Source organism: Canis lupus, chromosome 31, assembly GCF_011100685.1.
Source record: "Canis lupus familiaris isolate Mischka breed German Shepherd chromosome 31, alternate assembly UU_Cfam_GSD_1.0, whole genome shotgun sequence".
NCBI lineage: Eukaryota > Metazoa > Chordata > Mammalia > Carnivora > Canidae > Canis > Canis lupus.
In genome coordinates, this window is record NC_049252.1 from 33875678 (window position 1) to 33892056 (window position 16379).

Here is a 16379-nt window from a genome sequence, read left to right on the forward strand (position 1 = left end):
CTCCCACCATTCCAGATGCCTTGAGTTTGGTTTCTATTGTTTCTGTGTCTGGCTAGATGTTTTTCTTCAAGAAAAATTTCCTTTACCTCTAGTCCCAAAATAATCCTGACTACTTGAGTGGACATTAACCGCTAAAAATCGTCCACTAAGAGTAGCCACTCTCTCCGACCATCTTTCGTTTCAAATAGGGATGGCTCAGGTAATTCTATCTATAATTTATCTATTTGTAGTACATGTAGAAAAAGGCAGCAAAAACTAGGAAAATTAATGAGGTCCTAACATCATTTACAATGTATTCATCAGATATAAAACTTAGTATCTCTAATAAGAGGCCAAAACTGATAAAAGGAGAATGAGCTATCCTCAGTGATTCAAGTCAAACTCAACACATGAGCCCCCCAGATAGCATTCCACACTGAAAGTAATACATGTATACCTGTGAAAGGGATTCTACGGTTGCTGACTAGTATTACCTAGCCTGGTTACAGTCATCAATTTTGTCCTGTGGAGATTACTGGCCTATGAAAGTTTAATAAGCAAGGGAGCCCACCAACCCACCCCAAATGGTCACCACAAAAAACACATTCAGCTAGCACATATGTTGAGGTCATTTTATTTTTTCTGTCCAGTCAGATGTCTCAGAGTTATAAAGTAGAAATGTACTATGAATTTCTTTTATTTTTTAGAAGAATGGTTTCCTCAAGTCAATGTATTTAAGTCTGGGTTGATACGACACTAAAGTAAAATATTCTGGTATACCAGAATATTATCAGCGTGAAATCTGCATTATTTTTCAACTTTCTGATTGTCTTATATCATTAGAATAATTTTGTGAATTATACTAGTCACATTAAAGATAGAAAAAAATGCAGTACAGGGAAGTCTGACAGGAAATAAAAAGTCAACTCTAGCATATAGTCAATGAGTAAGAATCCCTTCAAAACGTCAGCTACTATAAGAACACAAGAAATACTGCTTGGCTAAAGAGGTTATTAAGTAGAAACAAGTACCAGGCCTTAAACAAAATACACTTTTTGGTCACTTACATTTCTTTCTAGAATTTGCATGTTTCCATCTACCATAATAAGCAGCACCAAAACCAGAAAAATAGACCAATATGAGAGATAAGATTTTCTAAGGGCATATAAAACTCAGGAAGGATGGACTTACAAGACTGCCAATTCCTCTGTCTTGCTTCATCATAAAATTGACGCAATACAAGAAAGTCAATAACATCTGGCATATCATGATATCTAAAAAGAAATAAAAGATTGTTAAAACGCCCTGAGTAGCAGGTTATAGTCTAGAGCAGCAATGTTCAAAAGAAACAGCTGCATTTGTAATCCTCATTTTTCAACCAGCCATACTTAAAAAAATAGAAAAAGAAACTAGTAAAATTAATTTTAAGAGTGTATTTCATTTAGCCTTTTGTACCCTAAACACTGTTTCACCATGTTATCAATACAAAATAATAATGAGATATTTTACACATTCTTTTTCTTCATACCAAGGCTTCCAAACCTAGTGTTACATTTAACAGCACACTCAACTGAAACCCACCACATTTCAAGCACTCAAGAGCCACATGTGACTAAGGGCTACCATAATATACAACACGGGTTTAACAAGTTATTCATTTTAATATTTTCTCAAAAACAGGTCTCCACACATGTAAGTGGCATAGAGGAAGGTATAAAATAGGCCAATGCTTAATTGTTGCTACAACACATGATTTTTACTTCTAGTGGGCGCCCATCTACCAGAACCTCAACTCACACTGCATGCTGTCCCCAATGCTCTACTATGGACGCTGCAGCTATGAAAAAGTCATGCTCACCAGCAAGAGGAAAAATTTAAATTTAAATAATTCCACAAAAAAATAGTAACACATACCTAATAGAGAACGATTTGTCCATTAGTCTTCCAGTCGCAGGATCTATAAATGCTAGTTTGAGGCAACAGAGTGTAGGGGGCCCAACCTCATATCGTATTCCAACTATTTTGACCAATTCTTGATCCTTTAACGATATTTTAAAAGAATATGTGTTTAAAATGGTCAGAGTAGACCAATTCCTCAAAATTATAATTCTCTATATTGCTACATTTAAGTCAACTCAAAATTTAGGCTTCCAATTTGACATTAATTACAATCACTTTTGTTAACATTAATCTTCATGTCTTTTTTAGGATAGCCATTTAATACTGCTTCTAACGTACGGAATATACTCACTTTAGAAAATACACCACAAGTGTTAAGAAGGAACATATAGGTCATCAACCAGCTCAAATCTAAAGACAATTATGTGAATAACCCGAATTTCTTCCTGGCTCTGTGCTCTTCCTAGAGAAACACAATCCTGTATTGCGTGTTTCTGTGTAAGGACATCTCATCTAATATATGGATTGATTAGTGCTCTGAACTCCCAGCCAAAAGCAGTGTAACTCATGCCTAAACAAGTTTATCTAAGGCACATAGTTTCTCCGTAAAGCATATCATCACCTTGTGCTGAGAAGTACAACAGAGGACTTTGAGCACTAAACTTGACAGCTATTTTTAAACAGCAAGTCACCAACAAAAAAAAAGTAGAGATGTGAAAATTCTTTATTGTTGCAATCGGCAGTCGGCAAAAAGGACCCTCAGTTATGAGATCCTCAAGGACTCAAACAAGAAGGCATCACCTTGCTCAATCTCAGCTGGAAACATGCTGGTCAAGCAAATCAAATTTTTTGCTACTCTGTGCATGTTTGCAAATGACCAGAAAGCATCCTGAGCATTGATTCATTTTCCAAGTAGGAAAATTCACAAATAGGGAATCTGTAAATAATGAGGATCGACTGTATTCATACAGCTTGTAGGAAAATTCACAAGCAGAGCATCTGCAAGTAATAAGGATCAAATGTACCCAGAGACTCTGTAGTGAGAGAGATGTCCGTAAATCAGAGCAATCTCAAGAAAAAGTTCAAGAAGAAGAGCCATTAAATCGAAGGGGAGTTGCTAGCATAGCTATTTTTCATCTTCTAACAGTTACTCAAAGTATCAAAAAAAGGTATAAAAAATAAAATAAAAAATCAACTGCAATGCTATTCCACATTTTGATATATTTATTTTGGTTGACTACATAGGTCTGTAAATTTTTATTCTCATAACCACAAACAACAACATCTCACATCCCATTTTTCCTCTTCATAATTAAGTTATAAAAATTTAATAGTCATTCATTCAACAAATATTCTAAAAGCCTCAATTACACAATGGGCTCTACACAGTCAATTCTGCGAATGTACCATGATTTGATTCACTCAATATAGTAGGATATTTGGATTTTTTCTCATTTTTGGTTTTTATAAACTAAATTTTATAAACTAAATTTCATAATGATATGAAATTGCATCACTCATAAATTCACATGCATTTCAATTATTTCCTAAATTACTAGAAGTAAAATCACTGAATTAAAACATATAAATATTTTTTAGTTTCAGCTCCAATTATGAAGATAGCCTCCAGAAAGCCTGGGCTGTTTGCGTACCCTGTCACCACCGTGATTAACTGGTAACAAACCAAAACCTGTGCTACTTGCTGAAATGTGGCAGTTTCTTTCTTTCAATGTTATTTTAAAAAAAAGTTTATAAAACTGGTTAAGTACAGAAGAGCTCAAGCGTTCTCAGCAATCTAGTCTATTATGTATGGGTCCAACCATTTTTCCAATTTGTATTTCCTCTCCTGAAAAGCTGCACTTCTTTTGAAAATGTATCCTAGATATACACATTTTAAGATTAAGATATAAACTGCCAAGCTGCCTTCCTAAAAGACTCTTACACTCTTACAATTTTATGTGCCAGTCAGCAGCACACAAAGACTGCCCACTGACAAACGTCATCCTGCTGGATCTTAAGGCTTAGAAGGTGACACCAGAAATGTTTTAAAGTAGGAAATCAATGGAAAGATAGTAATGAATATGTCTCCAGTAGTTTATTTTTAATGGATTTATAAATATTTATACATGTGCTAAATGTTGAATGATTTAATAATACTATCATCTTACCCTAAGGTCCATTTTTCTCCATGGCTCTTTGTTAGGGTTCAGTTCATAAATGTTATTTCTTCTGACAGCCTCAATATAAGCTTCATGACCCTGTCGAAAATATATTACCTGCAAAATGTATACATTTAAAAATAAATTAAAACCTATGAATAAAACATTTCGTCTTATGGTCCATATTTGTGTTTTTAAATTTTATTACTCTCACCTCATCACCCATTTGAGGAACAAAAGGAGACTTCCGAAGGGTGGTGTCAGTTATCCAAACTGGAGGATGAAATTCATATAAATGTTCCATATTTGCAAGCTCCATTGGAGTCATCCTCCGCAAGTTCTGCCAAGGAGAAGAGAACAAAATTTAATACAACAGAAAGGGCATGCACACACTGTTTAATTGAAAAGCAAAAGAAATTTCACCGATGAGAATGACTATTTACGGGCAATATCACCTAATGATTTGTTTTTAAACAGCATACATATGTTCGTTCCTTAACATACACAGTAACATGTATCACTTGTGAAAGTATTGTAGATTTACCTAGCACTTTTCTAGCATCTCCTGAATTTCTAATAGATTCTTTGTAACACTTTACATTCTATAGGAAGGAGTTAAGTTCCAACCTAAATCCTCCTCAACAGACTGACTGCTCTACCGAGACACCATTCTGAATATCACCATGGACTAATTTTCACAAGGAATCTCCTCTTGATTTGAAGTTTTAAGAGTGGTGATTTTAAAACATGACCACAAACTCTCTGATCCTCTTCCTCTCCTCTTCAAGAGGTGTAGGAGCCCACATCTCCTCCAATTTGAGTGTGGTTCTGGAATTGCTTCTAACAAATAGAATAAAAGCAAAGGGACAATGAGAGGCTTGAAGACTGGGCTGTCACACGCATTAGGGCTCACCCCTTGCTTACACGTCTGGACCACTTGTTCCATGGAAAATCAGCCACCATTGTCATTCAGACACCCAAGCAGCCCTACAGAGGGGCCCATTTGGTAAGGAACTGAGTCCACCAGCCAACTGCCCAATGAATAAGCTTCAAAGAGTATCAGCCAGCTCCAGTCAAACCTCAGACAACTGCCAACTCCAGCCACTGTGATTAACTGCAACCCTATGAGCCAAAAATCACCTAACGAATTAGTCCTCAAATTCCCAATCAATCAAAACAGGAATACATGTTTGTTGTTTTAAGCAGCTAAAAGTTTCAGCGTCATCTGTTACACAGCAATAGATAACAAGTACGAAGACGTGGCCTCTTTAAATCATGGCCACCACCTGCACGACATGATAAGGAATAGGGACAGCACAATTACAAGTGTGTGAATGTGCCAAATGAAACAGAACATGTCAGATGGATCTAGAAAACATGGTAGTAACAGATGGAACAAGAAGTGCCCTGAAATGCCTTAAGGCATATTTCTGCTGTTGAAATTAACAGGAGAAAATAAAGAGTTATGGGGGGATTCCGAGCAAAACAGAGCTTCCCCTTTAAGTGTCAAACTGGGGAAGGAGTTGGTGACAAGGCCACTGTGGGACAGCCTTGACAGAGAAGCCTTTATAATACAGTTTTTTGAAACATAAATTCACATTTTATATTTGAATCCTGATGACTTAACAGTGTTAACAATATAAAAGCTCAAATTTCCCAAAGATTTTTAATTTCTAAATATTAACAGAAACACCTTTATAAAAAGTGTAAATAGGGATCCCTGGGTGGCGCAGCAGTTTGGCGCCTGCCTTTGGCCCAGGGCGTGATCCTGGAGACCCGGGATCGAATCCCACGTCGGGCTCCCAGTGCATGGAGCCTGCTTCTCCCTCTGCCTGTGTCTCTGCCTCTCTCTCTCTCTGTGTGTGACTATCATTAATAAATAAATAAATAAATAAATAAATAAATAAATAAATAAATAAATAAATAAATAAAATTTTAAGAAATATATTTAAAAAAAGTGTAAATAGATGTTTTGTTGTTTTTTTTTAAAAGATTTTCTTTATTTATAAGTAAATAAAGAGAGGCAGAGACACAGGCAGAGGGAGAAGCAGCCTTTTGTGGGACTCGATCCCAGGACCACAGGGTCACACCCTGAACTGAAGGCAGCAGCTCAACCAAGGAGTCAACCAGGTGCCCTGTAAATAGATGTTTTTAAAAATATACTTCTCTTACCTCTTTTTTAGGCTTATTTTCTTTTTTTCTCTTTCGCCTCCTTTTTGGAGGAGATAAATTCTCAGTAGACATCTCATCCTCTGAACTACTGCAAAAGCGAGTAACTCGCCGACGCGAAGATGTCCGTAAAGGCGGCTGCAGATTGATGCCTGCATCAGCAGTCCAATCAGAGTATCTAGATGATGAGTCACTGGGAAAAGAAAACAGTGTAAGTGTAAGGAACCAGAATCTAAGCCCTGATAGCAAATCTCACACAACCTTTAAGAAGAGAGTAAGAGGAGAGAAGGACGGATCCTGGGAAGACTTAAATTGAACAATCTGCCTTCAACATCAGTGAATACTGAAGACCAGAGATCATGAGAAAGACAATGGATATTAAGAGAGAATGTGAGCCTGAAGAATTTAAATATAATATAGAGGAGACCTCGTGGAAGACAACATTTAGAGCCAACCATGATTCCCTTTTAGAAGAGGTAGTGTAGCTATGAAAACAGGAGAGATCACGCAGAACCATAAGAGTAGGCCCTTCTTCCCACCCCAAGTGAGAGGTGGCTCAGGAACAGACTAGAAATGTTAACTGGAATGAAAAGCCTTCCATGAATACACAGAAGCCCAAGGAAAACAGCCACAACAAATAGAAAACTGAGTGGCCAGAGCTTCTTGCCAAGGGGGGAGACTGTCCCCGATACAATAGAAGACCTAAGAGAGGAACTGGTCCTAGCCCAACCACAGAAAACTACATCCAGAAAACAAGCCCCCTCCTCACTACTAGCAAATACAGGAAAGGATGACAAAGGGCTCTACTGGGTCATCAATGGCCAACCGCATACCTCTCAGGCTCAAAAAAACAAACAGTAACACACACATTCCCAAGAGCTGTTTATTATAAAAAGAGCTCTTTAGAAAAATTGTAAGAGCACCCATTTTGTATAATAAAATTCAAGAGAAGCTGAATTAAAAGACAGTAATTATAGAGATAGAAAGCAGAACAGTGGTTGCCAGGGGACGGGAATGTGAAGTGGACAATTACTGTTTAATGGGTATACAGTTTCAGCTTTGCATCGAGCACAGGACACTGGGTGTGCGACAATATGAATGTGCTTAACACTACTGAAATATATAGTTAACAGTGGTTAAGACAGTTTTATTATGTCTATTTCACAATTAAAAATGAACTTTTAAAATAATAAACAAGTGCTCTAAAAAAATCACTCCAGCTCCTAATCAAAATGGAATAAAAAAGGTCAAGAAAGGAAATAGAGAGTATAGTACAGTGGTCTAGACAAACACAGGACCAATGGGAACAAATAAAATACTCTGAGTCGTATTTGGCAGAGGCACCTTCCTATGGTGAAAGTTATGTTAGAAAAAGAGAGAAATATGTCCAGGTTTCTGGCCTGAGCATCTGCCAAAGTGAAGTTGACATTGATTTACCAAGAGGAAGAATGGATGTTAACATCTTGGTCCCATGATATTTGGATACCAAAGTTAAACAAAAGGTCAGAAGATGCAGTAACTAATAAATAATAAATATAATGACTGTCTTATGACAGATACTTTGAATACTACTCTATAAATGCAGCCCAAGACTAGACTGGTATTTTGCATACACACACCTGATGTCCTGCTGGTTCAAATGTTTACAGTCAAAAATATTCAAATTATTTTAAATAGAAATAGCTGTTAAACCAGTTTTCTTCTCCTTTTAAATTTATTAAAAACTCAGTTGATCCATAGATGTGAGCTTTTACAACTTGAATGTCATTCATGTCCCACTCCATCCAAGCCTACGACTGAACCCCAGAGAAGCTGAGAACAAGGAAAAGAAGATACCTTGAACTCTCGCTGTCACTCTCACTTCTTCTATCACTCCTCCACTCTTCTTCTTCAGAGGAACAAGAGCCTTCACTCTGATCACAGGAAGTCTATTTGTTAGAGAAGGAAATAAAATTAAAATCCTGATCTGGGAGATTAAGCAGCACAAGTCAAGAAAATTGCACTTTGTCCTAATCATCTTAGGTCATCGGGCAAGAAAAAGAATTAGATGGACTTAAAAAGTGAATGTCTTTACTATATTTTTTCTTATCAAGGCGTTAAGGCACCACAGTCTACGACTTAACACTACTACTGTTAATACAGCCGGTTCTTGTCTGAGTGAAGCTCATAAAAAGTCAATGTAAATGTTCTCAGTGTTTTCTTGGACTTAGGCCATCGTATTAATAAGCCTGCAGTGGGATCTCAACATTCTACTCTCACACCCCATGACTGATGTTGCACATCTTTCCACCATATGATCACACCTGATTTTTAAACTGGATTTTTTGTTTTCTCATGAGTATTTTTTTTTTAATTTTTATTTATTTATGATAGCCACAGAGAGAGAGAGAGAGGCACAGAGACACAGGCAGAGGGAGAAGCAGGCTCCATGCACTGGGAGCCCGATGTGGGATTCGATCCCGGGTCTCCAGGATTGCGCCCTGGGCCAAAGGCAGGCGCCAAACCGCTGCGCCACCCAGGGATCCCTCTCATGAGTATTTTTTTAAGAATTCATGGTATGTTTTAAATACAAGTCCTTTATCAGATAGAAGCTCTACAAATATTTTTTCCGTCTATACGTTTGCCTTTCCTTTCTCTTAGCAATATCTTTCCCAGAGTAGATTTTAACTTCAATTAAGTCTAGCTTGTCGGGATCCCTGGGTGGTGCAGTGGTTTAGCGCCTGCCTTTGGCCCAGGGCGTGATCCTGGAGACCCGGGATCGAATCCCACGTCGGGCTCCCGGTGCATGGAGCCTGCTTCTCCCTCTGCCTATGTCTCTGCTTCTCTCTCTCTCTGTGTGACTATCATAAATAAATAAAAATTTTTTAAAAATTTAAAAAAAAAAGTCTAGCTTGTCACATTTTCCTTTAAGCACGTTTTTCGTGCTTTTGGTATTCTATCTAAAAAGTCACTGCCATACCCAAGGTCCCCTATATTTTAATTTCTTCTGGAAATTTTAGTTTTGTGTTTTTATATATTTTTTAAGATTTTATTTATTCATAAGAGACAGAGACAGAGAGAGAGAGAGACAGAGAGACAGAGGGAGGCAGAGACTCAGGCAGAGGGAGAAGCAGGCCCCATGCAGGGAGCCTGGTGTGGGACTCGATCCAGGTCTCCAGGATCACGCCCTGGGCTGAAGGCAGCGCTAGACCGCTGAGCCACCTGGGCTGCCCTAGTTTTGTGTTTTATATTAAGTTTATGATCCATTTTGAGTTAATTTTTGTAAAAAAAAAAAATCTGTGTCTAGATTTTTTTTTTTTTAACATGGGGATATCTAGTCACTCCAACACCATTTGTTGGAAAAAACTATGCTTTATCCATTGAGTTGTCTTTATTCTTTTGTCAAACACTACTTGACTGTGTATGTCTTGGTCTATTTCTTGATTTCCCTATTCTGTTCCATTGATCTATTGTCCAGGCTTTCACCAAAACCATACTGTCTTAAAAACTACAGATTTATACTAATTCTTAATGTCAGATAGTGTCAGTACTCCAACTACATTCTTCAGTATCCTGTTAGCTATTCTGGGTCTTTTTCCTCTCCAAATAAACTTTAGAATCACTCTGCCAACAGCCACAGAATTAACTTGGGATTTTGACTGCAATGGTGTTGAATCTACAGATGAAGCTGGGAAAAACTGACATCTTAACAACATACAGAAACAGAGCTCTCTCATTCATTGTTTATGGAAATGCAAAATATAATATGGCCACTTGGGATGAGTCTGGAAGTTTCTTACAAAGCTGTACATAGCTTTATCATATGATCCAATAAATATGCTCCTTGGTATTTACCCAAATGCATTAAAAAAAATAATGTCTACACAAAACCTGCACATGGAAGTTTATTCAGCTTTATTCATAAAACTCTCAAAACTTAAAAGCAGTCAACATGTCATTCAGTAGGTGAATGAATAACATGTGGTAAATACAGACAATGGAATATTCAGTTCTAAAACTACATGAAAACATCAAGCCATAAAAAGTTGTAGGAAACCTAAGTATTACTATAAAGTAGCCAATCTGAAAAGGCTACATACTGTATAATCCAACATATGGCACTCTGGAAAAGTCTATGGAAACAGTAAAAAAGATCAGTAGTTGCCAGTGACTTAGGAGGAAGGAGAGAAAAATGATTAAATATAGCCCAGTGGGGGTTTAGGGCAGTGAAACTGTCCTGTCTGGGACTCTTACTGTAGATCATGCTTATGTCAAAACCCACGGAATTATACAACACACAGTGATCCCTAATGTAAACTAGACAATACAGTTCACCAGCAGCAGCAAATGTACCACACTAATTCAAGGTGTTACTAATAGGAGAAAAGAATATATACAGAAGATGTTACCAATAGGGAATAGAGTATATGGGAATTCTCTGTATTCACTGTAAACCTAAAACTGCTCCAAAACAATCTTTTGGTTTTTTGTTTTGTTTTGTTTGAGGCCAATAAAGGAAAGAGAAGGAAACAAACAACTCTTTGATTTCCATAGCGCTAATTGTTGCAATCTATTTAAGTTCTGGTCACGGATCCCAGACAGGTACTTTTAAACTGAGACAAGACCATTTCCTTTAACAGTATTTACATTAGGAGGTTTGAAGGGATGCCTGGGTGGCTCAGTGGCTGAGCGTCTGCCTTTAGCTCAGGCCATGATCCCGAGGTCCTGGGATCAAGTTCCACACTGGGCTCCCTCCAAGGAGCCTGCTTCTCCCTCTCCCTCTGCCTCTGTCTCTCATTCATTCATTCATAATAAACAAATAATCTTTAAAATACATACATACATAAGGAGGTTTGATAATGGATAATGAAAATATCAGTGAGAACCCAAACTCAGAAAGACAAAATTTCAAATTAATATCTACTTTTGGGGGTATGTGGGTGACTCAGTCAGTTAAGCGTCTACCTTCAGCTCAGGGTCCTGGGATTGAGCACTGTCTCAGGTTCTCTGCTCAGCAGGGAGACTGCTTCTCTCTCTCACTCTCCCTCCCCACCTCAAATAAATAAGTAAAATCTTTTTTTAAAAATCTACTTTTGTTTACTTTATTTGAACAGGCAAAATGTAAAGTCAACATATTCTAAAAACTGGGGATCCCTGGTTGGCTCAGCGGTTTAGCACCTGCCTTCAGTCTAGGGTGTGATCCTGGAGTCCCGGGATCGAGTCCCACATCGGGCTCCCTATATGGAGCCTGTTTCTCCCTCTGCCTGTGTCTCTGCCCCTCTCTCTCCCTCTGTGTCTCTCGTGAATAAATAAAAAATTTTTAAAGGGGGGCGGGGGGATCCTTTGGTGGCTCAGCAGTTTGGTGCCTGCCTTTGGTCTCGGCCGTGGTCCTGGAGTCCCGGGATCAAGTCCTGGGATCGAGTCCCACGTCGGGCTCCTTGTATGGAGCCTGCTTCTCCCTCTGCCTATTGTCTCTGCCTCTCTCTGTGTGTCTCTCATGAATAAATAAAATCTTAAAAAAAAAAATTCTAAAAACCATTTCTCAAAATGTGAGCCCAATGCTCTTCCAGGAGTATAGATTCCTAGGTCTAGAATAACAGAACTACTAAATAGGTGTCTGCTTCTCTCACTCAATACTTTTTTAAATTACAATAATAAACTCTTAAAAGCTACTACCTAGAAGCCTTGCACCCTATGAATGTCTTATATGTATTATCCCAATTCTCCAAACATCTCTGCTAACAGAGGTAGAAAACAAAACTAATGACACTAAGTTTCAGAGACTTCTGCTTTTTTTTTTTTTAATTTTTTTTTTTTTTTTAATTTATCATAGTCACAGATTGAGAGAGAAAGAGAGAGAGGCAGAGACATAGGCAGAGGGAGAAGCAGGCTCCATGCACCGGGAGCCCAACGTGGGATTCGATCCCGGGTCTCCAGGATCACGCCCTGGGCCAAAGGCAGGCGCTAAACCACTGCGCCACCCAGGGATCCCCAGAGACTTCTGCTTTAACTTGCCTATCTCTAACTTGCTACTTTCAAGTAGCATGCATCTACTTGAAACTTTGAGCTACCCTTTTTTTTTTAAAACATTTTATTTATTCATTCGTGAGAGAGAGACAGAGAGAGGCAAAGACATTGGCAGAGGGAGAAACAAGCTCCCCTTGGAGAGCCCGATGTGGGATTCAATCCCAGATCCCAGGATCATGCCCTAAGCCGAAGGCAGACATTCAACCACTGAGCCACCCAGGTGTCCCTTTGAGCCACTTTTCTGTAAAAAAAAAATTTTTTTTAAAGTCCCTAAAATTACACAAGCTTCAAACTCCACAAAACTCAGATCCACCCTGCCTATGAGTTTTGTATTGTCTCCCAAATTCCTACCTATACATTACTAGCTCTTCATCTATAGGGACACCCAAGGTTAAGAAAAGTAAAGTAACATGCTTGAGGTCACAGGAAGGTAAGTGCAGGAACCAGAATTAGAAATCTGGTTAACTAGGAAGCCCTTAAAATTTTTCTACCATTACTGCTTTCCAAATCAAAATGGAATGGAACCAACATGCATATACACAACACCCCTATCTCTATCCTGCTGCACCCCCCCCCCCAACCACGCACACACACCATCTCCACCCACACCCTCCCTTACTGCAACAACACAGGTGAATGAATTCATACCACTGGAGATAAAACCAATTACCAAACCACAAAATTATGATTTATTTTTAAAGATCAAATGGATTTATCATTCTACCTTATCTAGGTTTGCATTAGTTTAAAAAGTTCCCCATTACTTAAAAACATACCAAATTAACAGATACAAAGAGAAAAATCATATGATTGAAACCAGTGAGGATTTAAAAAGGAAAAAAATCTATAATCAATCCTGATATTTCAAAAAGAACATAAGCATTAGTTGATAACCCCTTGGCAAAAGATGTATACTATAGACACCTAAAATAAAGCATATTACTTAATGTGAAAATGGTGACACATGTCCACCAAAAGGAATATGGACCACCACCTCCATTACTATTCAACACTGTGCGGGAAGCACAGAGTGATGCAATGTGATATATCAATGAGAGGTACAAAAATTAGGAGTAAAACTAAGTATCTGAATAAGGAGAAAGTATTCAAAAAATCTGAGAGAATTCAATGATAAAATTAACTCAAAAATTCAGTAACGTAGCAGGAGGTGTAAAAAATTAAATCTACTGAAATCAGTAGCCTTCATCCATGCCAAGTAATATCCACTTAGAGGCCATAATGGCAGAAAACACTCAGCACCTTATAAACTACAGATAAATAACTCGTATCCCTAGTATATAAAGAACTTTTAAAAATTAAGGCAGGGGGGTGTGCCTGGGTGGCTCAGTCAGTTAAGAGTTCAACTCTTGACTCTTGATTCTTAGGTCACAGTCTCAGAGTTGTGAGATTGAGCCTCGCATCAGGTTCAACCCTGGGCAAGGAACCTGCTTAAGATTCGCTCTCTCCCTCTCCTTCTGCCCCTCCCCCACAAAAAAAGAAAAAAATTAAGGCAGGGATATGGGGGATGAGGCCAAAAACATGACAGAGAAATGACCAAAAAACATACACAGTCCATAAAGATGGAAGAAAAAAAAAAACACTGAATACATGAAAAGATGTTCAACAATTTCACACATATGAGAAAGTAAAAATAAAACTACTCCGTGAAATAAACCAAAACCAAAAGGATAAATATCGCATGACTTCACTTCCAGGAGTCCCTAGAATAGCAAAGTTACAGAGATAGAAAGTAGAAGAGGGATGGAGAGGGGATTAGGGAGCCAGTGTTTGATGAGTACAGACTGTCTGTTGGGGATGAAGAGAGAGTGCCAGAAACATACAGTGGTGACGGCTACACACATTGTAGGTATAGTTAATGCCAATGAACCATATGCAGAAAAACAGTCAAAATGATAGATCTTGTTGTATATACTTTATCACACTAAAAGAACAGCCAAAATATATATAAAAATATATATATATATACTACAGACACCATCTCTCACCCATTAAATTGGCAAAAATTATCAAGTGTAACACACACTGTTGGCTAATAGTAGAGAAATACGCACTCCCAGGCACCACTGGGAGGAATGCCAAGTTGGAATCCTCCTTCAGCAGGAATTCTTTTATCACTATGTCATACAACTTATGGGTATCTAACTTTGGACCCTGCAATCCCACTCCCAGGAACAGACTCCCAAATTACATCTCCGACAGCACAAAACTACATACACAGACAAAACCCTGTGGCGTTACTTATAATGACAACCCTGGAAATGTCCTAAACACCCGTAAGTAAGAGGTTAAATAAACTGTTACAAGCCCACAATTACATATGATGCAACTCTTTAAAAATCACAGAGAAGATATTTAAGAACTGATAGGGAGTGAGTTCAAGAATATTTCAAGTGGGGATCCCTGGGTGGCGCAGCGGTTTAGCGCCTGCCTTTGGACCAGGGCGCGATCCTGGAGACCCAGGATCGAATCCCACGTCAGGCTCCCGGCATGGAGCCTGCTTCTCCCTCTGCCTATGTCTCTGCCTCTCTCTCTCTCTCTGTGTGTGACTATCATTAAAAAAAAAAAAAAAAAAAAAAAAAAAAAAATATTTCAAGTGAAAAAAGGGCAAAAGAGCATCTATAGTATGCTCTTATCTTGTGTACAAAAGGAAAAACAATAAAATATATACAAGTATCTGATGAAAGTATAAAGAAAAAACACAGGAAGCATAAACCAGAAACCATTGAGGATGGGTGGGAACACTTATCATAATTACCCTACTATTAAAAAAAGGTTAAAATATGCTCAATTCACTCTAAGAAGAAAATCATGCAAAAACAGTCTTATTACATAAAATCAGTTACACTAAAGCTAGTGATAATAGCAGCTAGCATCACTGGATATTAGGCATTGTTTTAAACACTATATTTATAATCAAGTGAGTTCTCACATCTCTGAGGAATATATGCTATACCACTGACTGCTTTCACAGATCTGGCCAGAGACACAAAAAGGTTAAACAACTTGTCCAAGTGCAAAAATTTAGATTTAATCTCAAACCCTATGTCAGCTACTACTTTAATGCTTTGTAACAGAATTAAATGAATTCTCGGTCCATCCACATGGAACATTTCAAACCTCAAAACATTACTGATTAGAAAATATTAACATTCTATTATTAAATATTAATGACTCCTTACAAAAATACTGGCTTCAAAGATGCCCAGGTGGCTCAGCGGTTTAGCGCTTGCCTTCAGTCCAGGGCGTAGTCCTGGAGTCCCGGGATCGAGTCGCACATCAGGCTCCTTGTATGGAGCCTGCTTCTCCCTCTGCCTATGTCTCTACCTCTCTTTCTCTGTGTGTGTCTCTCATGATAAATAAATAAAATTTAAAAATATTGGCTTCCCCCAAAAATCAAAATGAAGACCAGTAATTGTGTGTGATTATTCAAGGTCATGCAAAGGGGTTAGAGAAAGGCTTAAATTTGCTAGCAAAAGCAGAAGCAACTTAGTTTAAAAAAAAAAAAAAGAAATCAACTGGACTTCATCAAACTATAAAACTTTTGTGCTTCAAAGGAAACAAACCATCAAAATGAAATGCCGCCCCCCTGCATGGGAGAAAATACATGCGTATTTTCTATCTGCAAAGGACTTGCATCCAGAATAAAGAATTCTCACAGTAATAAAAAAAAACAAAAAACAACCAAATTGAAAAATGAGCAACAGATTTGCAAAGACATTTTTCCAAGGATAGACAGGAAATAAGCACATGTTCCACATTATTAATTACTTGCATTATTCATTAGGAAAATGCAAGTCGAAACCAATGAGCTACTCCTTCACAGCTGCTGGGACAGCTAAAATCAAAAGTACAGACAATGCCAAGTCCTGCCAAGGATGTGGTGCAACTGGAATCCTCAAACAATACTGAAGGGAATATAAAATAACGCAGCTGCTTTGTAAAGTATTTTAGCAATTCCACCAAAGGTTAAACAGAGTTACCACATGACCCAGCAAACTGACTCCTAGATAGATGCCCAAATGAAACAAAAGCTTATGTTCAAAAAAAAAACACTGTATGTAAGCTGCATTATTCCTAATAGTCAAAAAGAAGTTTGGATACATGCTACACATGATCAAGCTTGGAGACGTGTCAAGCAAAAAGAAA

General features: G+C 38.0%; 1 protein-coding gene across 2 annotated transcripts in view; it reads right to left on the reverse strand.

Moving 5' to 3' along the window:
* The window catches only part of BRWD1 (bromodomain and WD repeat domain containing 1), a 119509-nt gene that overhangs the window by 39183 nt on the left and 63947 nt on the right, over positions 1 to 16379 (reverse strand). For both annotated transcript variants that reach the window (XM_038581507.1, XM_038581506.1), the window contains exons 22-27: positions 8043 to 8134; positions 6210 to 6399; positions 4252 to 4377; positions 4047 to 4154; positions 1894 to 2018; positions 1171 to 1253 (exon numbers count right to left, since the gene is read on the reverse strand). In XM_038581507.1, the coding sequence (XP_038437435.1) occupies positions 1171 to 1253; positions 1894 to 2018; positions 4047 to 4154; positions 4252 to 4377; positions 6210 to 6399; positions 8043 to 8134 (724 nt within the window). The remainder of the gene's footprint in view (positions 1 to 1170; positions 1254 to 1893; positions 2019 to 4046; positions 4155 to 4251; positions 4378 to 6209; positions 6400 to 8042; positions 8135 to 16379) is intronic.